The following is a 26,843-nucleotide window of genomic DNA, read 5'->3' as shown; positions in this document are numbered from 1 at the left end:
GTAGTTGAACTAGTTGGACAGTCATACCGCGTTGGTTATCTTGCTGCAGTTGGAGAATTGCTGCCGTTTACTGAGCGCTCAAGTGCTCAGCCTGTACTTAGTGCATTAGGTATGCCGCCTCCCTTACATCCTTAACAGTCTTTTGAGGAGTATCCATCGTGGTCTCCATTTTATAAGTGTGGAAGCTGACGTTCAGATAGATTTACTAACTTTCTCAGGACCCCAGGGTTGCTACGTCCCAGCTGGAATTTGAACCCGTGTCTCATTTCAGTTTGACTCCCCCCACCCCATATTGCCTCTAGAATTTGACCGTGGCCATAGAGCTGAAATGATAGGACTCAAATTTGGACACACCTCTGTCTAAAAACCAGTGCTAAGAAAGGACTATGGAAGTGTAAGAGTCTTGCCTTTTAGAAACTTTTTGGAGAGGAGAAAGGTAAATGTTTACAAGACCGTTAATAATAGTACAAGATAGCATATAATTTAATTGATAAGCCAGTTATGTAAGTGCTTTAAGAGAGTGGTTTTGTGTCTGAGTTCAGAGTGCTGTACTGTAGTTACTGCCATTTCTAGTGTTACGACTTCATGTTATCTATAAAGAATATGGAAATATCTAACTGGTGTTTTTATTAAAAAAATTAATTTGTCATACTGCAATTGCACAGCATAACTCAGAGGAGAAGAGAGTAATCGAGGCTAGACTATTTCAGATCTCCATGTTGGAAGTGATTTTAACATGAGCTTGGGGTGTTTGGGCTTTGTACCGAGTGACAAACAAAGAAAGAAGAACATTTGAGGAGGGAAAAATCATAGGCAAAAGGAGTCAGATTGGTAATGAACTTGCCGTGCTAGGGAGTCATGGAAATAAATGAGACAGGAGAGAGCCAGACACTGGGCTGCTGTTGGCCTGGGCATGAGTGGCGTGAAGAGCAGGTATCCTGGGGGCCCCTCGTGGCATCGTAGTTCTCTAGTTTCCATTGGTATTTGGGGCACCCTAGATCGGGTGGGGTCTCACAGGTCTGGAGGAGAGTCTCAAGCAGGCAAGGGGCCAGGTCCTGACCAGCTGCTCCGTGAAAACACGTTTCACCTCCTAGGCAGGGACCTCCATCTGCGAGGCGCTCCCTGGCTGCTTTGTTAGCGTCTCAACTGCACGAGTCCAGCCCCCACCACCCCTCCCGGCGTAGAGAGGGGCATCTTGGGCAAGTTAGGAGCATTTTCCAGACCCCTGCAGGGGCTCACAGCGAACACACATGTCACCCACCAGCCAAGAAGCAAGAGGAATGAGGTAGCTATGAGCCTGCCCACCGCCCTCAGGTTGAAAGTTGCCCCTTGATGACTGACTTCTTTCCTTCAAGACTGCCATGATTATTCTTTTATTTTTAAAATATCACTTTTATTTTTAACACAGCATTACATGTACATAGCTAAAAATCATGCCAGTGAAAGATTTATTTTTCTCCCTCTTTTTTTTCCTCGCACCTTGCAGGATCTTAGTTCTCTGACCAGGGATTGAACCCGGGCCCTCAGCAGTGCAAGCGCTGAGTCCTAACCGCTGAACTGCCAGGGAATTCCCAAGATTTATTTCTCAGTGGTCCTCTGCCATTCTCGTGACTATCCTCCACTTTTCACCCCAGCTGTAAACACTGTCAACTCTTACTTGTTTCTTGTATTTACCTCCATTACCTACATATTTTATTTTATTTATTTTTTCTTTTTTTTGCGGTACGGGGGCCTCTCACTGTTGTGGCCTCTCCTGCCGCGGAGCACAGGCTCCGGACGCACAGGCCCAGTGGCCATGGCTCACGGGCCCAGCCGCTCCGCGGCATGTGGGATCTTCCCGGACTGGGGCACGAACCCGTGTCCCCTGTATCGGCAGGCGGACTCTCAACCACTGCGCCACCAGGGAAGCCCTACCTACATATTTTAAAATAATATGTCTGTGTTACTAATTTTTTGATGATCAATTTGAGATACCTTTTGACTTCCCGGTGTTGAATAGAATTGAACTTTTACTCTCCTCCCCATATTCTCCGCTGCCTTCATCCACCTAATACAGTCACATCAGATTTTTTGTTTACATCACCAGTTAATGTTTACCTTGATTATGTGACTGTTGTTCCGTGCACAGCTCTGTCATGTACATTCCCTTTCTTGTACCATTTTTGTTTTCCTCGAGCAGACATTTGCCTTGTTTTTTCAGCGGCCAAGTGTTTGACCTTTTACCTCACCCTGATCTCCCAGGTCTGTCAATTACCTATCAATGTTTTCCAAATGTTTGACTCTGTGAGATAACCGGTCAGTCCTCGTTTGCTGGAGCTTCTCCTGCTCCAAGGTGGATGAGGTGCCACACAGCTGTCATCCTGGGCCTTGATTTCATTTTAACTTACCTCACCCTTATTAGGATGCGGGGCCAGCGGACAGACTTCTGGTGCAATTTACCTTGTGCCCTGTACTGCCCTCCCCCCCACCCCCCAGTCCTGGACCCCAGAATCTCTGGATGGCTCTTTGAGAATCTAATGAGAGCTCTGAACACCCTCCCCTGGAAAATAAATGCACACCCGTAAAATCTGGCACGTAATTTTGTGAATGTCTGAAGACATTTGTGTGCCTTATATGTAATGTAGTCCTAGCAAACTGTACAATTCCAAATAAGCCTTTAGTGCCTTAACTCTGATATTACAGTAAAACTCTAACCATAGTATCCAAACATTTCTTATTTTTCCCAATAAGTAGTTCTTTCCTCTTGAGCGTTTTATTATTTCCTACTATTTGATGGAATTAGTTTTCCAAATTTTAATGGCTTGCAGATTTGTGGCCAGTTGGAATCACTTCTATTCCAGGGTATTACATTTTGCAGCCTTTGATGTTAATTTATTTGTCCCTCCAACTGTTCTGTATGTTGATATATCTGGGAATGAAGTTTCCCTCGAATATTTGTTGAATTGAATTGAAATGAATGCTGAGCTGCTCTCCCACCAGCACATGTCACCTAGCATAAGAGCTCCTAAGAGATACTATATATAGATGGATGCTAATCTTCCTAACGAACAGATGCCCTTCTGGGGTCATTGACAAGAGGGATTTTCCATCTGTGTGGAAGAGAGTTCCACCATCAGTCGCTCTGTGGTTGAGATCCTATTAAGGCAAACTCCAAGGGTCTGTACTTCGATTAGAGTTTTGGTTGTACTGAATATTGCTTGAAGTAAAGTGGTGCGTGGCTGAGATATATAACGCATTTGTGTTTATCGACTCATTGAGTAGCTGCTGTTTACCAGACAGCGAAGGAGAACATGACCTATAATTTTAGTCCTCAGAGATTATTTTTTGGTCATTCATTGTTTTATTTTATTTATTTATTTTTTTGGCTGTGTTGGGTCTTCGTTGCTGTGCTCAGGCTTTCTCTAGTTGTGGCGAGTAGGGGCTACTCTTCATTGCGGTGCACGGGCTTCTCATTGCGGTGGCTTCTTTTGTTGCAGAGCACGGGCTCTAGGTGCTTGGGCTCAGTAGTTGTGGCTCGTGGGCTCTAGAGCGCAGACTCAGTAGCTGTGGCACACAGGCTTAGTTGCTTCGTGGCATGTGGGATCTTCCAGAACCAGGGATCAAAACCGTGTCCTCTGCATTGGCAGGTGATTTCTTAACCACTGTGCCACCAGGGAAGGTCCTGGTCATTCACTGTGAATGATTAAAGTTCTTAAAATAAAAAACTGGGCTTAACTAAATGCCAGCTTCTAAAAATGTCAAAATCATTGTGTTTTACTTTTTTTTTTTATTTTTATTTTTTTCGGTACGCGGGCCTCTCACTGTTGTGGCCTCTCCCGTTGTGGAGTACAAGCTCCGGACGCGCAGGCTCAGCGGCCATGGCTCACGGGCCCAGCCACTCCGCAGCATGTGGGATCCCCTCGGACCGGGGCACGAACCCGTGCCCCCCGCATCGGCAGGAGGACTCTCAACCACTGCACCACCAGGGAAGACTAAAATCATTGTGTTTTAATCAGTTTTGTATGGCATCTTAATTGGCATCTATCTTAATTGACCCTATAGTTATTTTCTCTGATTTCCAAGTACTTCATTGATATTAGAAGAAAAGGACAGAGTAGCAAGTGTTTTTAGTCAGTATTAACAGACTGTAATACAAACAGTATGGCAATCCTGACTTCACCAACCCTTCCTTGAAATCATCATTAAAAATTAACATCATTTAGGGCTTCCCTGGTGGCGCAGTGGTTGAGACTCCGCGTGCCGATGCAGGGGACACGGGTTCGTGCCCCGTTCCGGGAGGATCCCACATGCCGCGGAGCGGCTGGGCTTGTGAGCCATGGCCGCTGAGCCTGCGCGTCCGGAGCCTGTGCTCCGCAATGGGGGAGGCCACAGCAGTGAGGGGCCCGCGTACCGCAAAAAAAAAAAAAAAAAAAATTAACATCATTTAGATAATAAAAAAAGATGACACCGTCACTTCAGAATTTAAAACCAATTCCGTTTGGAGAACTTTTCATTGAAAGTAGTTCAGAGAACTTCCCTGGTTGTGTAGTGGTTAAGAATCCGCCTGCCAACGCAGGGGACACAGGTTTGAGTCCTGGTCCGGGAAGATCCCATATGCTGTGGAGCAGCTAAGCCCGTGCACCAGAACTACTGAGCCTGCACTCTAGAGCCCATGAGCCACAACTGCTGAGCCCGTATGCCACAACTACTGAAACCTACGCACCTAGAGCCTGTGCTCTGCAACAAGAGAAGCCACCGCAATGAGAAGCCCGCGTACCACAGCAAAGAGTAGCCCCCGCTCGCCGCAACTAGAGAAAGCCCATGTGCAGCAACGAAGACCCAACGCAGCCAAAAATAAATTAATTAATTAATTAAATTAAAAAATAATAAAAGTAGTTCAAGGAGCATGAAGTGCTCTGTGAAGAGTATTTTTATGGTCAGCATTTAGTATGTGGTAATGGGGAGGTGAAGACAGGACTGAGGGTATCAGAATCTTAGTGAAAGGAGAATGTCTTCACCAGGCATCTTGACTTTGGTTAAAGGGCCCAAGGCAATAGAATGTTTGAGAGAAAAAGCCATTAGGATGTTGATTCGAAATGAAACTTTAAAACAAGTTTGAAAATAAATAGCCAAGCCTACCGTGAAAATAAGTTTTTAACGAGCAAAAGGCAAATGTGCAGGACTTTTTTCTTCTTCTTAAAGAAAATTTTGTGTTTAATCGTCTGTGAACATTTTGGAGAATTTGAGTGTTACGTTTTGCTCAGGGAAAAAAATAAATTGGATGTGATGGCTGATTTCCCTCCCTTTTAAGTAGCTCCACTGTGCTTTAGGGTCACTTCTCCAAGGATAATGACAGATAGGAATCAGCTAATTGTTCAGGGAGGTTGGGGAGCATAATGCTGACACTCAGTCATGCACAATCGAATGTTTCTCTTGCTGATCACAGCTCTTTCTGCTGGTTATGAGTTACCGTTTCTAACGTGCGCACACATGGGTGCTGGAGGCTCAGTCCTTGAGTCAGATATGCAGACGCAGAGGCCAGGGCTGTGGCTTTGTTCCTCAGCTCGAGCTGGGACTTGTAGGCTTCCTAGTGGAGACACTGCTGCCAAAGACTGGAAAAGCGCCTTAAGGTGGACTCAAGGCCCTCTCCATGTCCTGGCCTTTGCCTGTCTTTCCCGCCTCTTCTACACCACGTTCTCCCCGAAGCATTCACATCACAACCCCTCGGTTCCCAGAAAGAGCTCTCCCTCCAGCTTCCCTCCTTTTGCCTGTGCTCCTGCCTCCCCACCTGCAGTGCTGTCCTCTTTCCTCTCTGCCTGATTCAATGTGTCCTCCTGAGGACCGTCCCTGCCCTCCGGCCTAAATCAGTTGTCCCTGTCTGTGCTTTCACATCTTATCTACCCCCACAAGTTGATCACGCTCAGTCTTAACCATTGCGCCCATCTCTGCCCTCTCCAGGGTGTGAGTTCCTCAGCAGACAGCGAGGTGTGTTCCGGTGTGTGTGGGCACGACCCAGCGCCCTCTGCGTCCTCGGTAGGTGCTGACCTGTTGGGTGCAGAGCATATGGTTTCGTTCTGTGGGGAGCACGCACAGAACGTGGTCTTGGACTGGCGTCCTATACTGAACGTGCCCTGGATGCTCCTTCCATTCTAGCACCACCAGCAGCCGAACATTGGCCCTGACTCTGATTGGGTAACGCCTGATAAGAAGGACTCGGGACACGGGGGCAGCATCACTGCCACTTTGGGGAGCTATTCTCAGGCCCGTTGGCGTCCTCGTGTCTTGCTGAGCCAGTTACCCGCTTCCTGCTGTGCAGGTCCCACGTTCGCAGGTCGGCCTACTGGGAGCTGGCCTTGTGACAGTCTCCCCTTTGCCAGCCACCTCTCCACCTGGCCTTGTGGGCAGAGTGCTCTAGAGGAGGACAGTGTTTTCTTCCCCGGTCTGTGTGTGCAGTACAGCATCCGGATCTTGCTGGCCGCGGCCCCCAGGGCAGCGGCACCGGCACTCCCTCTTCCTGACGGCCTTCCCAGCGCACCTCCATCTCAGGCAGTTGCCAGGGCAAGTGGTACCTCCCTCTCCCCGTGAACAGCACCTCTGCAGCCGTGTCTCAGCAGGTGGTTCACTAGCTTGGGCTGAAACGTTTCTACCATCCAGTGGGTTGAGCCAACAGTGTCTGATTCCCAGCCTTAGGGAGGCGAACCCTTTCCATGTTTGTTCCTTTCTTGAGTACCCTCGCTCAGCACTGATATCTCTTTTTTCCCCCTTAGTTAGTTCTCCATACCTCCAATCCCCTGTTAATAATCCTTTTTTAAACTTTCTCTGTTCAAACCACTGGGTGGTTTCTGTCTCCTGATTGGACCCTAACCATGCAGATGCCCCCTGCCTAGAATGCCGGGCTCCACCCCTGCCCCAGCACCAACCGTCCAGTCTCCAAGGGCCAGCCTAAATGATACCTCACTCATTTATGTGACTGACATCTTCTGAGTTCCAGCTAGTAAATAGGCCCTGGGCCCGATCCTGGGGTTAAGTAAGACAGGGCTTCAGCCCGACAGGAGCTGTAAGACTGGAAGAAGAGAAAACTAAGTAGTGAACTGTGTTGAGTTAGAGAGGGTGTGTGTGTGTGTGTATGGGGGGAGTAGTGTAGGACAAAAACTTAAAACAGAAACTTGAAAAGAGAATTTTAGTGTCCTCCCAAAAGGGATAAGTAAATGAAAAGTCATGAAATTGATAACCATTTACCACTTTAAGTAATGTCCATAATAGAAAAAGTAACAAAATGTGGTTTTGTTTTCTATTACATTTGTTAATATTCTTTCTCCTTCCACAAAGCCCTTGAGCTGGGTGTTTTTTTGGTTTTGTTTTGTTTTTTAATTTATTTATTTAATTTATTTTATTTTTGGCTGCGTTGGGTCTTCATTGCTGTGCGTGGGCTTTCTCTAATTGCGGTGATCGGGGGCTACTCTTCGTTGTGGTGCGCAGGCTTCTCATTGCAGTGGCTTCTCTTGTTGTGGAGCACAGGCTCTAGGCATGCGGGCTCTAGAGCACAGGCTCAGTAGTTGTGGCTCGCAGGCTTAGCTGCTCCACGGCATGTGGGATCTTCCCGGACCAGGGCTCAAACCCGTGTCCCTTGCACTGGCAGGTGGATTCTTAACCACTGCGCCACCAGGGAAGCCCGAGCTGAGTAAGGTTTTAACTCATCTCATCTCTGATTTCCTAAGGGCAGGAATTGTCACATAGTAGGTGTATAATAAATGTTAGTTGACTGAATAAAGGCTAATCATATCAAGTTGATATTCTCTCTGTTTTGGAGGAAGGAAGCCAAAGTCAGCCAACGTTTTTTTAGGTTGACGGTTCATAAACAATTACATGCAATTGTTTTTATACTTGAAATGTGAACAGAAACGTTATTAATCTACTTAATGCTGATACTTATTCGTTCCTCTCTAGCCGTTTACAGATAACATTTGCCATGTCAGGTGTGTATCACACAGTATGTTAGGTATTATAGACCTCTAATTCTCAGCTATCCCAATTGTGCAGGCATAGATATTGAGGTTAGCTAACAACCTACCCATGGTGTTGCTGATCAGATGTGGCTGAGCCCTGCTTTGAGTCCAGGTTGGTACCAAAGCCCTTGTGTTTCCCAGTCCAGTGCTCAGGCATCACCATGAGGGGCCCCTTGGTCAATCAGGCGCCTGCCCTATTTGAGTGTACACACATACACATCACCCTGCAGCCTTTTTTCCTCTTCAGAGCCACCACCGCCTCCTTCCTTGTCCTAGAGGCACAGCCCTTTGGACCCGCCAGGCACTGTGACATCCAGGTACAAGTGGACACAGTTTGGAAAACTCAGAAAGGTCCAAAAGTCTCTTCCCTCTGCTTCTTTAAGGATTCAAAAAGTCTCTCATCAAAGTCTAGCCACTTGCTGGAAAATTGATATTGGTACAGGTTATGGGAAAAGTACAATTAAAATTAAAGCTCAGGGGACTTCCCTGGTGGCGCAGTGGTTGAGAGTCCGCCTGCCGATGCAGGGGACATGGGTTCGTGCCCCGGTCCGGGAGGATCCCACATGCCGCGGAGCGGCTGGGCCCGTGAGCCATGGCCGCTGAGCCTGCGCGTCCGGAGCCTGTGCTCCGCAACGGGAGAGGCCACAACAGTGATAGGCCCGTGTACCGCAAAGAAAAAAAAAAAAAATTAAAGCTCAGGGGAATGTGTGTGTACCTTTAAACACTAACCCTGTCTTTTCTTCTTCCCAGGTGCTCTTACCCCCGTACGATGATGCCACTGTGAATGGCGCCGCCAAGGAGCCGCCGCCACCATACGTGTCTGCCTAAGCCTGGAAGTGGGGCGTAGCTGAGAGTGACAGCTTGACTTCCATACATCAGAGCAATAGTTCTTCAATTTTACTTCTGAGACGAGCTCTCTGAGCTTATCTGTTGCTGAAATGCTACAATTTAAAATTTTAGATGTTAAGTTGAGACTCTCTGTAGTTTGAAACATATGCTTAGCTAGAGCACTGTGATAGAGTAACTGTAGAATTCTTTCTGTGCGAGTGCGGTGGGCTCCCCTAGGCTTTCCTCGGCATTGAAACTAGCCAACAATCCGGATGAACCTTCTGTCCGAGGAGTCTGTTGTACGTGCTGAGCCCCAGAGTTGAAGAATTTGTGACACTGTTCTCTCCGTTCCCTCCTTTCTCTTTTGAAAGCGTAAAATAAAATCAGAATTATACAGTGCTTCTCTTAGACCATTGCAGTGTATAGAACAAGCCCTTAGGAGAAGAGGAATCGTGTAAGGAGTCCAAATATACACATAAATAAAACAAGAATTTCCTTAGATCCTTTATGATTTAAATTCAGTGACAGTTTGGGTTCGCCGGTCAAGGATTTTGTCGACGGGCTAAATTGAGACCGTTTGTCAATTCCCGGCAGCGAGGACAGTCAGTCACCACCCTGGAGGCTGCTCTTGTGCACCCACCTCTGGGGTCACGGCGTGGAGTGTTAGAGGGGAACTGGTTGGTACTGTGTGGTATCAGGTTCTCCCTTTCTCGCAGTTTCCTTCCCAGCCCCGCTCAGAGCCCCCTTTCACTTAGTGTTCTGTCCTAGCCTGACTCAGGGAGGACCTCCATCAGCCTTTGTCAAGTGGAATTGCTGATAGTATTTACCCAACAATCTGAAAAAAGGTTTTCTTCTCTCCCTGCAAGGCACATCCTACTACTTTGAACTTCTGAATACGCCTTGTCATCTTTTAAAATAAGTATAAAACGGTCTTCGGAAAGACGGGAGGTGGCAGGGGTGCTTCCTTGTGAAATGCCCTTATCTTGACTACCTGAATTTCAAGAGACTTTTATATATTCACATGTTCAAAAGTCACAGCTCTCCTGTTTGTTCATTATTGAATGTGCTGTAAATGAAGCCATTTGCAATTAAAATGAGATTTGCCCACATCCAAGAAAACCACCTTTTGATTCTGGTGATTGTGCCTGGGAACCCTTCTTGCCCAAGTGGGGCAAGAGGCCTAAGGAGGAGGTTTTATGGCTTGTCTCACACATATGTTTTTTTTTTTTTTAATATTTCAGTGCTGGTAAAATCAGAGCATCTTAGGCCAAGAGAAATGGAGAGGAGCAGACACGGGCTTCCAGCATTCCTGACCCCGCCTCTGCCGAAGCTCTGCCAGCTCGGCTGCTTCGGATAGGATTGCTTTCTGTCCACAGTGCAGCTTTAATACGCTGTTCAGATTGTACTGTGTTCCAAGGGAGATTAAAATAAGAGTGGCTTTGGCTTGTTCCTGAACGGGTATTTCAGATAATTTGGAAATGTAGAATAAAATAAGAGGCAAGGGGGATGACTCTTATCCCTGAGAATCAGCCTCCGTCATTTCTTTTGGTGTATCTCATTAGTAGTCTTTGTAAACTCGACCTCGGAAATTCTGTTCCTTGAAGTTTTATACCCAGAAGATTAACACATGAAGGGTTGTTAGGTTTGGGGAAAGCCTGTCAGGTAGTTTCACTGATCCCTGTGGAAGGCACCTAGGAAATCACAGTTATTTGCATGTTACTCCCCATGATTTTCCAGTGCTTTGCCTAATACTTTTTTTACAATATGAAAAATGGCACATGGTCAGGTGGAGAAGAGTGCTGGTTTGGAGACTGCGTAGGGTCCTCGGCGAGGCTCTTGTTCACGTGACACTCAGTAGCACCACATACACCAGGATGTCACGATGCTGCTGGGCTTTCCTGACATACCAACCCAGGCGGAGCTCCAAAGCTGCCCCCGTACTTACCTCTACACGGTAAGCAATTGTCTTCCTGTCTGCACTATGGAGAGGTTGTGATGCTTGGATTAAAATGACCCCCCAGAGCACACTCAGCAATTCGCTGTGTCCTTGTCATCGCCAATCCAGATACATACCTCTCTTTTAAATGTGTTTTAAAGCCCACTTTAATATCCTGCTCCTTTCTTCTATTTTGTTGTCTACAGAGAAACAAAACAGTCAATTACCTCAATTGCTCTCGTGCCTGTATACTTTCTGGTCACTTGACTGAGGGTTCCTCAGGGTTTTCATCTCGACCCCCCAGAACCCTATTTTAAGGTCATGGACATTCAGTCCAGCACCACCAGGTGTGCAAGTGGGCCCACTGATAAGCAGCCCCGTGGGAGGGTTTGAAGTCTGTTTGCTGGACAGAGAGAAGAGGAAAACACATCTTTCGGCTTAATGGGGTCTGGCCACCCTAGAAACCAAGCTTCCGTTGCACAGGCCAGTCAGGTTTCCAGAATGGCACAACACATGGAAGTTTTCAGGCCAACAGACTAGTCACTCCCCTTCCTGCACCTTCTTGCTACATAAACACATGTGCCGCATCTCCCCAGCGTCTGTCCTTGTCCCTGCCCCACCCTATCCTGTTGTCCCACAGGTTGCCTGACACTTTCCCCTCCCTTTCTCCCCCCATTTTTGTTTTTTAACTCTCTTCTGGCCCCAAACAAACGTTTGTTTAGTTTGATTGCTAAACTGAACCACACCTCATTGCATTTGTCTTTCCACCCTCAGTTCCTTAAGCAACAGTACTTCTCAGTAATGTTCTCAATAGACCACCTTTAGAGACTGTAACCATTAAAGTTTTCTCCATAGAGGGGATATATTGTATTTGAAATGGTCACCATTGGAGAAAAAATCCTGCTGTGCAAATGGAGCTTTTGTGATAGAGGAAAACCGATGAGACTATAAAAACACTGTTTCCATTTAAAAAGAAAAGATACGTCAGCTTTTGCAGCCGGTCTGGAAATGGACCTAAATGTTACTAAGTAACACTGCTTCTGGTCACATAGGCAGACTCCTATGTTCTGGAGGGGAGAGGGCAGATGTAACTCATGCCAAAGGACTGCCTGCTAAATTGAGCCATTTCAATACCAGAAGTAGTGCCTGCTGCTGTGTAGAATGAGTTTTGGCCAGCTCGCATGTATGTCCTAAAAGGGAAGGAAAAAGGAGGCATTGCAAGGATGTCTCCACACCCATGGAATTCACTTAAAGTGTTTTTGCACGCTGGCCAGGTTTTCTGCCAGATGACTCTGGTGTATGGAAGCCAGCCACATCTGCGACCTTCTGCCCAGAAGCCCACGCATTCCTACCGCTGACTGGTGTGTGGAGACAGCAGAAGAGAGAAACTGTCACCTGGCCAACCCAGAAGAAGTTACCTCAAAGCAAAACTCTCAGCTCTCTACACCCATCAATATGACCCTAGTTGGCAAAACAGCTGCTGCTTCAGAATGAAGAGTTTGGCTCAAAACGGCACAATGGACTAAGGTTTTATTTATTTTATCCCATCTAAAACTTTACACATACTTTTTAAAAAGCCATTGGCAGTACAAACAAAACAAGTTTTAAGTAAACTTGTTAAGATGGGAACCTCTTCAACTCAGCAAATATATATATTCCTTGGTGTGTGTCAAGATGTCCAGGGTATATTGTTGCAATAAAAAGAGTTTGGAGAGGAACTGTGTGACCCGGGTAGATTGGGCGTAATTAGCCAGCATCAAGGGACTGAGCCAGTTTCTCAGGAAAGCCTAGGAGGGAATGTGCCGTCAGATTTTCTGCTAGTCACAGCTCAGTGCTGTGGCCTATCAGCTCCCCCTATGAAAAGCCATATGCAACAACAGCTCCTGGATTCCTGGGACCCTGAATTTGGGGCATCCAACCTAGACCTTTTGAAGAGCTGATGAGGCTCCCATCTGTGGCCTCTCCACCTAAGGAAACTCCAGCTCTGGGGAAATGAAGGAACATTGGGTCTGCTCTCTGTGCAATGCACACAGCACAAAGGACACTGTCTTGTGTGGTGGCCTTCGTGTGATGTCACTTTTCCCCCAGTATTCATTTTAGCTAAACAAATGTATCTTTATTTCACTATTGTAGTTTTGCAAGATCTTCCTTCAGTTCTTTCAACGTTAGGTCTTTTTTTTTTTTTGCGGTACGCGGGCCTCTCACTGTTGTGGCCTCTCCCGTTGCGGAGCACAGGCTCCGGACGCGCAGGCTCAGCGGCCATGGCTCACGGGCCCAGCCGCTCCGCGGCATGTACGATCTTCCCGGACCGGGGCACGAACTCGTGTTCCCTGCATAGGCAGGCGGACTCTCAACCACTGCACCACCAGGGAAGCCCCTAGGGTGGATTTTTTTTACTTGAGGTTTGTATTACAAGTAGAGCTGTCAATTTTCTGTTTAATTAGGCTGAATGGTGTTCTGTGAATATCAGCTTTTAATTCTTATCATAAAGAATTTATTCAGCTGTGGTGACCTAAATGGGAAGGAAATCCAAAAAAGAGGGGATATATGTACACGTATTGCTGATTCACTTTGCTGTACAGTAGAAACTAACACAATACACTCCAATAAAAATTTTTTTAAAAAAGAATTTATTCAGGTAGGAAGAAAAATCAACTGAGGTGGGCCTCTTAGAGTGGTTAATTGTTTTAAGTGAGCAGTTCTCTTCTGAGGAAATTAGGCACCATTTTAAACTGCACTGCTTTATCTTTAAGAAGAATATGTACAGTAAGTTTTCAAGCATCATAAGGGAGTAGAACAGTGATGTAATGTGTCTGCATTACCTTGGAGGAATAGTTGGGGCCGTGAGACCCAACTCCCTTCATTGTCCCCGCCCCAGAAGGCCTATCTCACGGTGTCTGTTTTCACGCCTCTCAAGTAGAGGCAGACTAGAGCAGCCCTCTCCCATGTGGCTGTAGGCTTTCTCCCACCCTGTGAGGTTAAGGCACTAAATCATCTGTGTCCCTGAGAGCCAACTTCCTTAAACGTCTTAGTAGTGAATCCAGGTCTGACTCGGGCATCAGGAAACATTATAAATTTGTGGGTTTTTAAAAAATTACATAAGGGAATTCCCAGGAATTCCAGTGGTTAGTACTCAGCACTTTCACTGCAGTGGCCCAGGTTCAATCCCTGGTCAGGGAACTAAGATCCTGCAAGCTGCGTGGCGCAGCCAAAAAAAATAATAAATTTAGGGCTTCCCTGGTGGCACAGTGGTTGGGAGTCCGCCTGCCGATGCAGGGGACACGGGTTCGTGCCCTGGTCTGGGAAGATCCCACGTGCCGCGGAGCGGCTGGGCCCGTGAGCCATGGCCGCTGAGCCTGCGCGTCCGGAGCCTGTGCTCCGCAACGGGAGAGGCCACAGCAGTGAGAGGCCCGCGTACCGCAAAAAATAAATAAATAAATAAATTTAAAAGATAAAAATAAAAAAGGACATAAGTAATGTATTGCAAGAAAAAATAGAAAATAAAGCCAGTAACATCCTTTGGGTCTCATCTTGAAAGTCACTTCCTTCTGGAAGCCTTCTATGACCCACTAGTTTGGAAGAGATTCATTTTATGTTGTCCCATAGCAGAGCATACCATAGCATACCAATCAAGGCTCATTTTACACTCTGGTTCCTGTGGCTTCTCTCTTCTGTAATCTCCCAATAGATAAGAAACTCAGACAGAAGCTGTGTCTGTTCCTTCCCCAGCACCTGGCACTTGTTTGGCACATAGAACGAACTCAAAAATAGTTACTAGAATAGGAATAAAATAAGCATGAGAGGAATTAAAACCACCTGTAACCCCACCCACGGTTATTGTGACTAATTCTTAACAACTCAGTGGGGCTCAAGCTCCACAGAGACCCCTTCTCCCAGAAGAGACCACTGGAGAAAAACAAAAATCTCTTTCCTGTAGACTGTGCAAGGGAACAAAGGGAGGTCTCTCCTCCATAGACCCTACGAGCGTGTCTACTGTGGGGCGGGGGCGCCTTGACTTCCAGAAGTTGTAAAGGTGATAGGCAAAACTCAGCAACACGGTAATAGAAGGATTGATCTCTGAAGGAAAATTAAAGGACAGCTAAGACGAGGGGCTAGCTGATGCTCTGCCACAATTTGCAATCAAAAGGAAATGACATTCTTAGCTCTATTCTTGTGATCAAGTGCCTTTTATGTGAGCCTAATTCAGTAGGGCTCTGAATGAAAAATTAAATTGCTAGATGTGCCTCTCCCTTGAACTTTCTCTTTTCCCTTTCCTAGTAGATCAATGTATTGTTAAAACAATCAGTGACCAGGACTTCACTGGTGGCGCAGTGGTTAGGAATCCGCCTGCCAAGGCAGGGGACGTGGGTTCGATCCCTGGTCCGGGAAGATCCCACATGCCACGGAGCGACCAAGCCCATGAGCCAGTACAGCTGATGTGTTCTTCAACTTCCTGGGCACTTCAGATTTAAATAGAACCCCTGAAAGGCTGTATGTGATAAAGCATGTTTGTCTTGCAGCCTTTACAAGAGTATCTCAAGCAACAGTAAAGCCTTGCGCATTTCTCTGTGGTGGGAACCACAGACACTAGTCCAGAAGTCCCCACCAGCAGGTAAGTCCTGCAGTGGAAAGTAATTATCAGAGGAGGAGTGTGAACTCCAGAAAAGGTGCTGAGGAGTGTGGCAAGAAGCCCCCCCGCCCCCCCGCCCATGTGTGAGAGACCTGGTTCCAGGAAGGAGAGTGTTTCAAGCACGGTGTGCAAACATGGAAGAGAAGCATCCTGATTCAAAAAGAGACTAAACGTGTTTGCGTGAGGACTCGGAACTAAAACCCGCCCTCTTCTCATAAACCAAAACGTATTAAGATGTAATCCACATGCCATAGAATTGTATGATTTAACGGTTCTTAATATTATTCGCTGTCATGCAACCATCACCACTATCAGTTTTAGAACATTTCCATTAACCCCCAAAGAAACTCCACACCCATAAATAGTCACTCCCCCTTCTCCCCCTAGACTTCTCAGCTCCATGGTAGTCTGGAGCTAACGGTGAAGCACTGAGGGTCTGCACCCTCTCATTAGGCCTGGCCAGGGATGCTGAGCTGTCTTAAAACTTGCTCTAGCTAAAAGAAACTCTCAGCTCTTTCACACTTCGGTTATTGCATCTTCTTTTCTACATGTTTTTGTTCAGAGCTAGTGTACATATAGCCAGTAATGTTCTGGCACTTTCTATACTTGGGAATTGCTTTGTCAATTCTTGTTTTAAATGAGTCAAGACATTTCCATTGCTTCTTTTCAGAGAGTGCCCTACCAACAAAACATTGTTCACTTCATTGCATTACATCTTACTTTTCTCCGTCTTATGATTTATTGTGGCTCTCAGCAGTTCACTGCCTCATTCCTTATTCTTTCCACTGGACCATCTGTAGCATTTCCCCTTCTGTTGGATCCCGGTAATAACCATGTTCCAGTTATTTTCTTCAGCAAGAGAGAACGTGGAAAAGCCACGTTCTTTCTTCTGATATTTTTGTTATTCTTGAGTTTATTGAGCTTTGCCAGAATGCTGGAAGATTTTATAGGACAGATACACATACTCATTGCCCAAGTATCTTGCAGTCTGATTTAACACCAGGCCACCGATGCAGACAGAGACTCAGTAATGGCGTGGCGAGAAGGCAGATAGCTGAGTGTCACAGGAATGAGGCTACTGGCTTCTAATAGCAGATGGCTCTTTGCCAATTCCTGGGCTTCAGGAGGCAAGAAGCAGCAGTCTGCGTTGCTGAGTGATGCTTCCACACATAGCAGGTCCATCCTCCACTTCCAAAGTGGAAACTAGTCTCCAGGGAGACGGGCAGTGTTTCAGCCTTGTCAATATCCAAGAAAACGAGTCAGATTCCATTCAATCTTGCCCAGGTTTTAAGGCTCCCCACTCCAGCCTATCATCTCATACTTGATAAGTAGCCTCATCCGCCTGATTCCACAAAAACCACTCTAACCTCCAGGTTTAAGGCCACAGCAGCTCAGTCTCTTCCCCAGCACGGCATAAGGAAGATGTGTAAACAAGTTAAGGTAACATAAAAACATTTGAATCCTCTTTCCAAGGTGGGGTCATAGGTTCATTTAGAAATCATTTCACTTGGGATGATGGTGCCGTCAGCTAGCCTGTCCTCAGGGGGACCTCTGACACGGAACTAGCTGTCCACATTGATGGGGCATCTGGAAGAAGGCACTGCCCCATGTCAGAGGGTTCCTTACGCAAGGCTGGAGGCCCCCCTCTCTACCTTATCTCCTGTTCTGACCAACTGGCAGGTGCCCCAAAGGAATGACAGCTCCTCTCCCAGGTGAGACATCCTGCCCTTCTGCTTGAGTGGGACAGGGACGGGCTCCCAGAGTTTACATGTGACTCAAACATCATCAGTCACCTAGAGAAACACAGTGCGAGTGAGGTGACATTGCAATTTTAGCTTCTTCCTCATTTGTGTTCCGTGGAGCTGCCCGTTGTGGCCCTATCTTGTCAATAAAATGGGTGTTTCTAGGGCTTCCCTGGTGGCGCAGTGGTTGAGAGTCCGCCTGCCAATGCAGGAGACATGGGTTCGTGCCCCGGTCCGGGAAGATCCCACATGCCGTGGAGTGGCTGGGCCCGTGAGCCATGGCCGCTGAGCCTGCGCTCCGCAACGGGAGAGGCCACGACAGTGAGAGGCCCGTGTACCGCAAAAAAAACAAAACCAAAAAAAGTTATTTTAGGCTATGAGTTCTGTGAGCCAACCTGTCTGCTCTTTGTTTTTCTTATATTGTGGTCCTCTTCTCTTTGATAGAGTCTCATTTTAATCTGCCCTCTAGGAAGGATTCTAATGTGCAACACAAAGCAAAACAAAAAGTTCTAATATTTACAAGGAACAAATGAATGCTTAGGGCCAAAGTCTATATTTGAGGCTATTCATGAATGTGAGGCCTGGGTCAAATGACTGCCCCCCCCCTCCCCGCCCACCCCCCACCCCCGCCGCAGCCTCCTTCTGTTCCACAGTAGACCCCCTGCAGAGACAGAGAAGTGAGCTGAACCCAGTATAGCTACCAAGGTGTAAGTAATTTAAACAGTTATGGATTCTAACTCATGAGTTCTGAGATACTACACACCCTTGTTCTTGTCTGCTTGTATGAGTGCCCACCTGAGAACAAGAAATCATACTTTTTCTGAATAAGGTTCTCTACATTAAGCCAGTAGCAGGGCCTCTGGCAGAAAAGGCAAATTTGGGCTTTCCCCAGCAGCCTTTATTATTATCAACTTGCATTCACCCTAAAGGTAACTGGGAAACTAAGCCATTGTTTTTCCTTACTTGATATTTCTGGATCCTGAAATCGCTTTTGCTGCTGCTTTTTTTTTTTTTTTTTTTTCCAGCAGACCTGAAGGTCATTCCACGAGGTGAACAACTCACTGACCTATTTGACGTGGCTGCAGGCATGCTTTGTACAGAAATTTCCTCTTCTGAAGACTTCTGATAGAACTCCCTGGGGAGAAACATCCATCTTACTCGGCATACACCAGAATCACTGAAATCTGTTACTGCTACATTACAATTCACTAAAATTTGTAAGGATTTCGGAATTACTATTGTTTTCCTGGTTAAATTATCGGATCATACTGGTGTCTTGAAATAAGGCAACACATTTAAACTGTAAGTTTCCATAAACTGTAACTTCACTTCCCCAGCTCCTAGGGGATTTTCACTGGCCCAGACTCAGGAAGGATTTTCATTGGTGGGATCCAGGACTTCAGAGACCAAACATTTCCTGAAGACTTTCCTCTACTTTCTGACTTCCACCTACCTCCTCCCAAAGACATACAAAGAAACTATTTCTGATCAGTGCAGGCGGCCAAGAGTGCCCAGTGGGCCTAAGGTGCAGCGTGAGGGAACATGAATCCAAGATTCTTTCTCGGCATTAGGATACCACTGAGTTGCCCGATGGCTTGAGTATGTTGCCCCCTTGCCTTATGGCTAGGATTTTAATTACCCACCTGGAGCTTTCCTGAAAAATTGATTTTGTACAAGGTTTTTACTCATATTCCAGAAACCAACTCTATCATCAAATAGGAGTGACGACGGTTCAGAGTAAAGGCAGCCAAGAGGACTTAAATGATCAGATTTTGGCACCAGACGTTTTGAAACTTGCTAGTTCTGCGGCCTCTACCCCACAGCTTGTTAAAACCTGAACTGAGTGGTTGGGTTAATGGTTTGGGGTTAGAATTCTGGAGCAATTATTAGGAGATGTCCTAGCCTGTTGTAACGACCCCACTCACCCCCAGCTGCCCAGGAGCAGGGAGAGCTGGTAGAGTGGCATTCCCCAGCCCTTTCCCTGCCACTGACCAATCCTGGCTTTCGCATCCCTCCAAAGTTCCCTTGGGGACCTCTCAGGGCACGTCCCCCCGCTTCACAAAATTGCAAACATCTTTGCCCATAATTTCAAAAGTCTTGCCTGGACTAGACTTTCTCTGCTCCTTCAGGGTAGGAACCTTGTTTCCTTTCCGTCCTGGCATCCTTAGTCCCGTCCCCACCCAGGGGCCTGGTTTCTGGCCAGTGGGCGCTCTGTTAATATGAACTGGCACCGGTGTTCTGGGTACTGCCAAGACAGTTCCTGGCACTTGTCACCAGTTAGCCCAATTCTCAACACTTTCTTCTTCATCACCGTCATCGATGGTCTCCTCCTGTAGATCATGACCCCCAGTTCAGGAAACAGGACCCCCGTCATGCCTTTCTCCCTCCAGGAGATGCTCTCCTCCGCTCCCCACCCCACTCCCCTCCGCCAAGAGCCCAAAGCTCCTTGTTTTTCTGAGCCTGCGTGCGGCTCCAGACCCCCGGGGTCCGATCCCCGCCTGGGCTTGGGGACGGACCGCGCAGAGCGAGGTGGCAGCAGGCAGGGCGTGCGGCCAGGGTGCCCAGCTCCCGGGGCTGCCTGCAGGGTGGGGCGGTCCTCGCGGCCTATCCCTCTCCGCTCCTGCCCCATCCCCAAACAGTACACCCCTCCTCCCGCCGGCCCTCTCCCCACCCTCCGCGGCGCCGCCTCCCCCGCCGCCTGCCGGCGCTGGCCCAGAGCCGCCCAGGCAGCCAGCGAGCGAGCGGAGCGCTCTGGGATGGGACTCGGATGAAGCGGCGAAAGAGGAGACAGCGGCAGCACCTCGGGCTTCTTCCTCGGCTCCCACGAGCGATTCCCGAGGAGAGCCGTGGCTCTCGGAGCGGCGAGGAGGCCAGCGACGAAGACCCGGGAGTCTGCGCCCCTGTCTCGCTTCCCAGGCGCCGGCGGTGGCTGCAGGTGAGCGGGGCGCGCTCTCCCCGGGGCCCTGCCTGGCCCCGCAGCCCCGAGGCGCAGACAGACAGACGGACAGACAGAGCTTGGGCACCCACGCACGCGGGCGCGCCCAAAGGCCCGCGCCCCGGCCCGTGCGGCCCCTCCCGTCGGACGCCCCCTCCCGCCCTGGGCCCCTGGCTCCCGACCCCTCGGGGTAGAGGGCGAGAGGGAGGGCGGCGCTGCGGGACCCCCCGGCCGGGGCCAGTTGGGCCGCCCTGGCCGGGCGAGCTCCGCGAGCTCCCTGAGCCCGGCGCAGCGCGTGGCAGCCACCCCGCAGCGCCCCGTGGGGGCGCTGTGCCCCGCCGCGGGGCCGCCCAGACCTGGCCTCCACCGACCCCAGGAAAGGGAGACTTGTTGAGCGGGGATGCGGCGTGATTGCTGTCCAGCTGGCCAGCGGATCGATTCCGACTCCCCGCCTCTGTCGGCTGTTATTTTAATGCCCGTGTCGTCTGCATTTGGTTCTTGGTTCTCTAGGACAGCTAAAGCTCCAGCTTCCCTACATTGCGGGGAAAGGAAAGAAAGGGGAGGGCGTTTTGTGGTAGTTGCTAGAAACCCCGAGGGCAGTTTGGAGAGAGGACAGAAAAATGGGGACCCTCTCTCGTTAACGTCTCCTGGACTGGACGCACAGGAAGGTGCACAGGAAGGTAGCTCCTCGGGAACACATACTCCCGCCCGGAACAAACCCAGTTGACCAAGTCCCAAATCGTCATAAATGGGCTGCATTTGCACCAAGTGCATTTAATTGGTTTCCCGCTGCGGGGGTGGGGGAGGGGTGGGGGAGGGGTATGGTCAAGACCAGAGACTCTGGGGTTCGCTTGCTTAGGTTCAGACCCCGGCTGTGAGTGAAGCTTACAGGTTGGCAACTTCGGGGTTACCCAACTGCTCTATGCCTCACTTTCTTCATCTGTCCAATGGGGTTGATAATACCTACAGGGTTGTGAGGATTGAATTCAAGTCGTTAGAACAGTTCCAGGCATTTTAAGATTGGTGATTAGTTCCATCACCTGTCTCTCCAGAAAAGCAAGGCGTTCCTACAAGCAGTCACTTCCTCTCCAAATCAGGAAGGTGGGCCCTCTGTGGGTACGTGAGGGTGGCAGGTGATCTACATGTATTTAACTGGAGTTTTCCATTCAGGAGTGCATCCTACACGGTTCTCCCTGCCTGTTTCTCCCAGCCTCAGAAAACCATATTGCTGTTCCAAGATGGGTTTATGGTCTGGAAAGTTTCCTCTCAGCCCCTGAAGCTTGGTCCCTTAGAACCCCCTGTTGAGAATAGAGGTAGATATCTGTTGGGTCTTCACCTTCTGTTTTCCTATCTGCCCAAACTTTTAGTCCTGCCAGTAGAATTCAGTCAGACCTCTGTGTTGCCAGGCTTCTCTTTCCTACAAATTCCGGGCTCAGGAGTCCAGGCCCTGGCAAGCTGGAGGCACTGAGGCCTGAGCTCACTGGCTGGAGGTGCCGTACCAGAGTCCACTTCTCAGACACCCTCAGATGGCTGTCATGCTCTAAGCTCTTACCGGCATCACCATATATCTCTGTTTAGCAAGAGGTAGTTGAAATGAGGTCCAAGATTTAAAGCAAAGGAAATAGAAGATTGCTCCTTGAAAGGTAGATGAGGAATAAGAGGATCACTGAAGGTTCTGCAGAGAAATCCCACCGTTTTCCTAGAATCAGCTCTGCCTGGGGCGAAGAGGGAGTGCCAGTGTAAACGCTGGCCTGCAGGGTGTTGGGTGTGAGGCTGGGTGGGAGGTGAGAAGGGACATGCTGGGACTCAGGGGTGAGCAGCTGCGTTTAAGGCCAGCCAAGTGAGCCAGAGCCTCGAATGCTATCCCTGGGACGGGACTGGCTCCCCTCTGGTTTTTAGCATGTGTGTTTAAGAGAGCCCTTTCCTGGGACTCCCTGTCTTTAGGGAGGCTCAGGAGGGCACCCCTGTGTAATGTACAGGTGGGGATAAGTCAGGAGGGTCAGAGGAAGAGGGAGGCCGAAGTGCCAAGGAGAGAGTGGAGGCTGTCATTGCTGCTGCTAATAAACAGTGCCAGGGAGGCCCTTCCAAGGGACCAGTTGCCACTTGGAGCTCTAGCCGTGAGGTCGTCTTTGAACCCTGCCAGGTGGCTCGTTAGACAGCCACCACTGCCTTACCTGGTAGGACCCTGAAAGGGACTCAGAGAGAAAGGCAGGGCTGGGCTCTATCCCAGAGGCCTCGGCTGTTATCAGTAATTGGTGGTAATGATGCTGACAGTGATGAGAGGTTGTGGGAGTACGACCCTGATCTTGGCACCTGAGGGACCTGGGTTCCAGTCTCAGCCCTGCCACTCATTACCTGCAAGGATTTTGGAACGTTACTTAGACTCCCTGCCTCAGTTTTCTCATCTGTAAATGGAAATAGAATTGTTGGGAGAATTAAATTAGTTAACACACATGAAGTGCTTAGTATAATGCCTAGCTCAGAGTAAGTGCTCAATATTTATTACCTATACTTATTATTATCTGAGCCTCAGTTATATCATCCATCAAATGGGGATGATACGATCTATGTCATAGTGTTGTTATAAGGGTTAAATGAGATAATTAATGTGAATTAATCTGCCAGTGCTTGGAGTGAGTTGATTGAAAATAAGATTTTTACCGAACTGTCTGTATATAAAGTCAGTGGCTGAGCAGGTGGGCTAGCTAACATTTTTCGAAAGTTCTTTTTAGAGTATTTATTGTCAGGGAAAACTTTACTGTTGGAGACCGTGGCTCCATCCCCATTGGAATACCCCACTGCTATTTTAGGTTATTGTATTAGTTTCTTATTGCTGCTGTAACAAATGACTGCAAACTTAGTGCTTAAAGCAACACAAACTTATTGTCCCTCAGTTCTGGAGGTCAGAAGTCTGAAATAGGTCTCACCGGGCTAACATCAAGGTGTCGACAAGCTATGTTCCTTCTGGAGGCTCTAGGGGGAAAGCTGTTCCCTCGCCTTTTCTGGCTTCTGAAAGGTGCCTATGTTTCTTGTCTCCTGGTATTTTCCATCTTCAAAGCATAGCAGCTTCCAGTTCTTCTCTCCCTTCCCCCTTCTCCCCCCTTCCTCTCTCTTTTATAAAGACCCTTGTGATTACGTTGGGCCCACTTGAATGATCCAGGCTAATTTCTCCTTCTCAATATCCTTAGCTTAATCACATCTGCAAAGTCCCTTTTTCCACAAAGGTAACATATTCACAGATTCCGGGATGATTATGTCATAGACATCTTTGGGGGCATTATGCTGCCTAATAAACAGTTATTATTAGAGAAAATGATGTAAAGCAAAGGATTTTTTTTAAAGATTTATTTATTATTTATTTCTTTATTTTTGGCTGCGTCGGGTCTTAGTTGCGGCACGTGGGATCTTCGTTGAGGCATGCGGGATCTTTCCTTGTGGGTGCAGGCTTCTCTCTAGTTGTGGCATGTGGGTTTTCTCTCTCTAGTGGTGGCACGCAGGCTCCAGGGTGCGTGGGCTCTGTAGTTGAGGCAAGTGGGCTCTGTAGTTGTGGCATGCGAGCTCAGTAGTTGTGGCACGCGGGCTTAGTTGCCCCGCGGCATGTGGGATCTTAGTTCCCTGACCAGGGATCGAACCTGCGTCCTCTTGCATTGGAAGGCGGATTCTTTACCACTGGACCACCAAGGAAATCCCAATCAAAGGATTTTATCTCACTTCTGTTGAGGGCTTATCCTTGCACCTTCCCAGTTAGGTGAGTTTGTTTTCACTTGTCTTAAAGATGAGAAGCTCAAGACCACAGAGGTCAAGGCTATAGGTCAAATCTTTTGTGAGCCCTGCGTTGCTTCAAACTCAGTTCTGAAGTTGCTACTTTCACAATTTCTCCCTTTCTTTGACAAACCCTCAGCTTTTAACACTAGCCCCTCAGAATGGTCTCCTTTTCCCCATCAACAGTGTTTGCTGATTTTTTCTAGCTCCTTCTCCTTCTCCATTTCCATTGAAATACAAAGAATGCCCCCATCCCCAAGATCTCCTCTAATAAAATTACCACCTCTCTGAAATTTCCAGACAGTGTGTGCATTAGTTTCCCACTGCTGCTGTAATAAGTTACCACAAACTTAGTGACATAAAACAAGTTTATTGGAAGCAACCTATACATCTATCCACAGATGAATGGATAAAGAAGATGTGGTATATATGTACAATGGAATATTACCTAGCTATAAAAAAGAATGACATAATGCCATTTTCAGCATCATGGATAGACCTAGACATTATCATATTAAGTCAGACAGAGAAAGACAAATATCGTATAATATCACTTACATGTGGAATCTCAAAAAATGATACAAATGAACTGATTTACAAAACAGAAATAGACTCACAGACAGAAAATAAACTTATGGTTGCCAAAGGGGATAGTGGGTGAGGGGGGAGAGATAAATTAGGAGTTTGGGGTTAACATATACACACTACTAAATATAAAATAGGTAGACAACAAGGACCTACTGTGTAGCACAGGGAACTATACTCGATATTTCATAATAACCTATAATGGAAAAGAATCTGAAAGAAAGTATATATATTATATATAATATATATATGTATAACTGAATCACTTTGCTATGCACTTGAAACTAACACAACATTGTAAACTATACTTCAGTTTTTAAAAAGTTTATTATCTTATGTTTCTGGAAGTCAAAAGTCTGAAATGGTTCTTACTGGGTGAATTGTTCCTTCTGGAGGCTTTAGGGGAGAATCCATTTCCTTGTCTTTTTCAGCTTCTAGAATCTTCCCTCATTGCTTGGCTTGTCGCCTCCTTCCATCTTCAAAGCCAGCAATGTCAGGCTGAGTCCTTCTCATGCTGCCTCACTCTTCTGTTTTTAAGGACCCTGGTGATTGCGTTGGGCTCACCTGGGTAATTCAGGATGCTCTCACTATTTTTTGCTATTTTTTAATTGAAGTATAGTTGATGTAGGGTATCTCCCTATTTTTAAAGTCAGCTGATTAGCAACTGTAATTCCCCTTTGCTGTGTAACGTAACATATCCACAGATTCTGGGGATTAGGACATGGACATCTTTGGAGGGACATTATTTTGCCCACCCCAGGGCTTGAGAAGGAGTTCCAGGTCAGGACCAGCTGTGCACCCTCATTCTTATTAACACCTCTTCCAGAATGTGCACAATAGCCCTCTCAAGAGAGAACACCCATTAGCCTCTCTCTAAAATCTCTGCTGCAGCTCACATCTCTCCCTGAATCCCTTTGTCCATGGCATGATCAGAGAGCAAGGGTGGCAGGAGTAGTACTGCACACTTCACTTGTTAAGTAAAATTTTAATCAAAAGAACATATAAAAAGATGCACAAACCATAAGGGAACAGTACAATGGCTCTTTTGCAAAATGAACACTCTTATGTGACCATCTCCCAGATCGGCACCCCAGAAGCCCCACTTTGTGCCCACAATTACCCAATTAATTATCACCTCCCCCTGAAGGTAACTGCTCTTCTAACTTCGTTTGCCTGTTTTTTAAGTCAACTTTTTACTGAAGCATACATATAGAAAGGTGCGCAAATCTAGCGTGTAGCTGGATTATTTTTCATGAACCTGCAGTCAGCATACTGAGTAATCAGCAGAACATTCCCAGTACCCCACAATCCCCCCCTCACGCCTCCTTCTGTGCACTGACACCTCAAGTGTCACCACTATCCCGATTCCTAAGATTGTAGATTCATTTTGTCCATTTTTGAATTTAATTTTGTTCAATATTATGTTTGTAAGTTTATGATGATATTGCGCCAAGTGGTAATTCACTCATTTCTATGGTTGTATAATAGCCCATTATATGCCTCCACCACAGTGTATCTGTTCTCTTGTTAAGGTTGTTTCCATTCACAGTTCAATTTGAAAGGGAGTGATTCCCTCCCTGTATCTCCGTTGTCCTAAATTCAATCCAACCAGCGGTGAGTAAGAGACGTTGTATGGAGCTAACGGGCTGGAATGGAGGGTTAATGTGTGTGTGTGTGTGTGTGTGTGTGTGTGTGTGTGTGTGTGTGTGTGTGTGTTGGTGGAATGGATGGGGGTGTTTCTGAGGTTAGCATTGTTAAGACAGGGCCAGATTATGGGACTTTGAGTGCTAAGCTAAGGAATCTGGATTTTTTTTTTTTTTTTTTGCGGTACGCGGGCCTCTCACTGCTGTGGCCTCTCCCGTTGCGGAGCACAGGCTCCAGACGCGCAGGCTCAGCGGCCATGGCTCACGGGCCCAGCCGCTCCGCGGCATGTGGGCCCTTCCCGGACTGCGGTACGAACCCGTGTTCCCAGCATCGGCAGGCGGACTCTCAACCACTGCGCCACCAGGGAAGCCCAGGAATCTGGATTTTATCGGCTTGGTATGTAGAAGTCACTGATAGTTTTTGAGCAGGCGCATGATAAGCATGATATTATGTTGGGAAGATTGAATTCAGCTAGTGCCAGATGGCGTCAATAGGAGAGACTTAGAAACAGTCAGTTAATTAGGATTATGATCAACTCCAAGTTATACAAAAAACAGAAATGACAGTGACCTGAAGAAGGAAGTTTATTTCTGTCTAGAAGCCTGGAGGCAGCGTGTCCAAAGTGAGCATGGGGTCGGGGACCCACAGTTTTGTGCCCTGTCACTTTTACCATGCAGCATGACTTCCATTTTCATGGTGCCTTGTGGTTCAAAATGACTGGTGGGTTTCCAGCCAGGATGTGCTCATTCCAGCCAGCAGGAAGGAAAAAGCAAGGCGGTCATTCCCCCACCCCTCC

At 47.5% G+C, this 26,843-nt stretch overlaps 2 protein-coding genes across 3 annotated transcripts in view; both read left to right on the top strand.

Moving 5' to 3' along the window:
* Window positions 1-9,212, top strand: part of LAPTM4B (lysosomal protein transmembrane 4 beta) — a 62,414-nt gene extending 53,202 nt beyond the window's left edge. Inside the window, exons 7-8 of one of the 2 annotated variants that reach the window (XM_082674774.1) lie at window positions 5,938-6,012; window positions 8,736-9,212. In XM_082674774.1, the coding sequence (XP_082530900.1) occupies window positions 5,938-6,012; window positions 8,736-8,813 (153 nt within the window). In that variant the 3' untranslated portion in view covers window positions 8,814-9,212. The remainder of the gene's footprint in view (window positions 1-5,937; window positions 6,013-8,735) is intronic. The other variant, XM_082674775.1, reaches the window with a different exon arrangement.
* A 10,677-nt stretch (window positions 9,213-19,889) lies between these two features.
* Window positions 19,890-26,843, top strand: part of MATN2 (matrilin 2) — a 155,753-nt gene continuing 148,799 nt past the window's right edge. Inside the window, exon 1 of the mRNA XM_082674458.1 lies at window positions 19,890-20,056. The gene's annotated coding sequence lies outside the window, so the exon portion shown is untranslated. The remainder of the gene's footprint in view (window positions 20,057-26,843) is intronic.

Source organism: Grampus griseus (assembly GCF_964374135.1).
Source record: "Grampus griseus genome assembly, chromosome: 17".
In the NCBI taxonomy this organism is placed as follows: Eukaryota; Metazoa; Chordata; class Mammalia; order Artiodactyla; family Delphinidae; genus Grampus; species Grampus griseus.
This window is presented reverse-complemented; position numbering and strand designations above follow the sequence as displayed.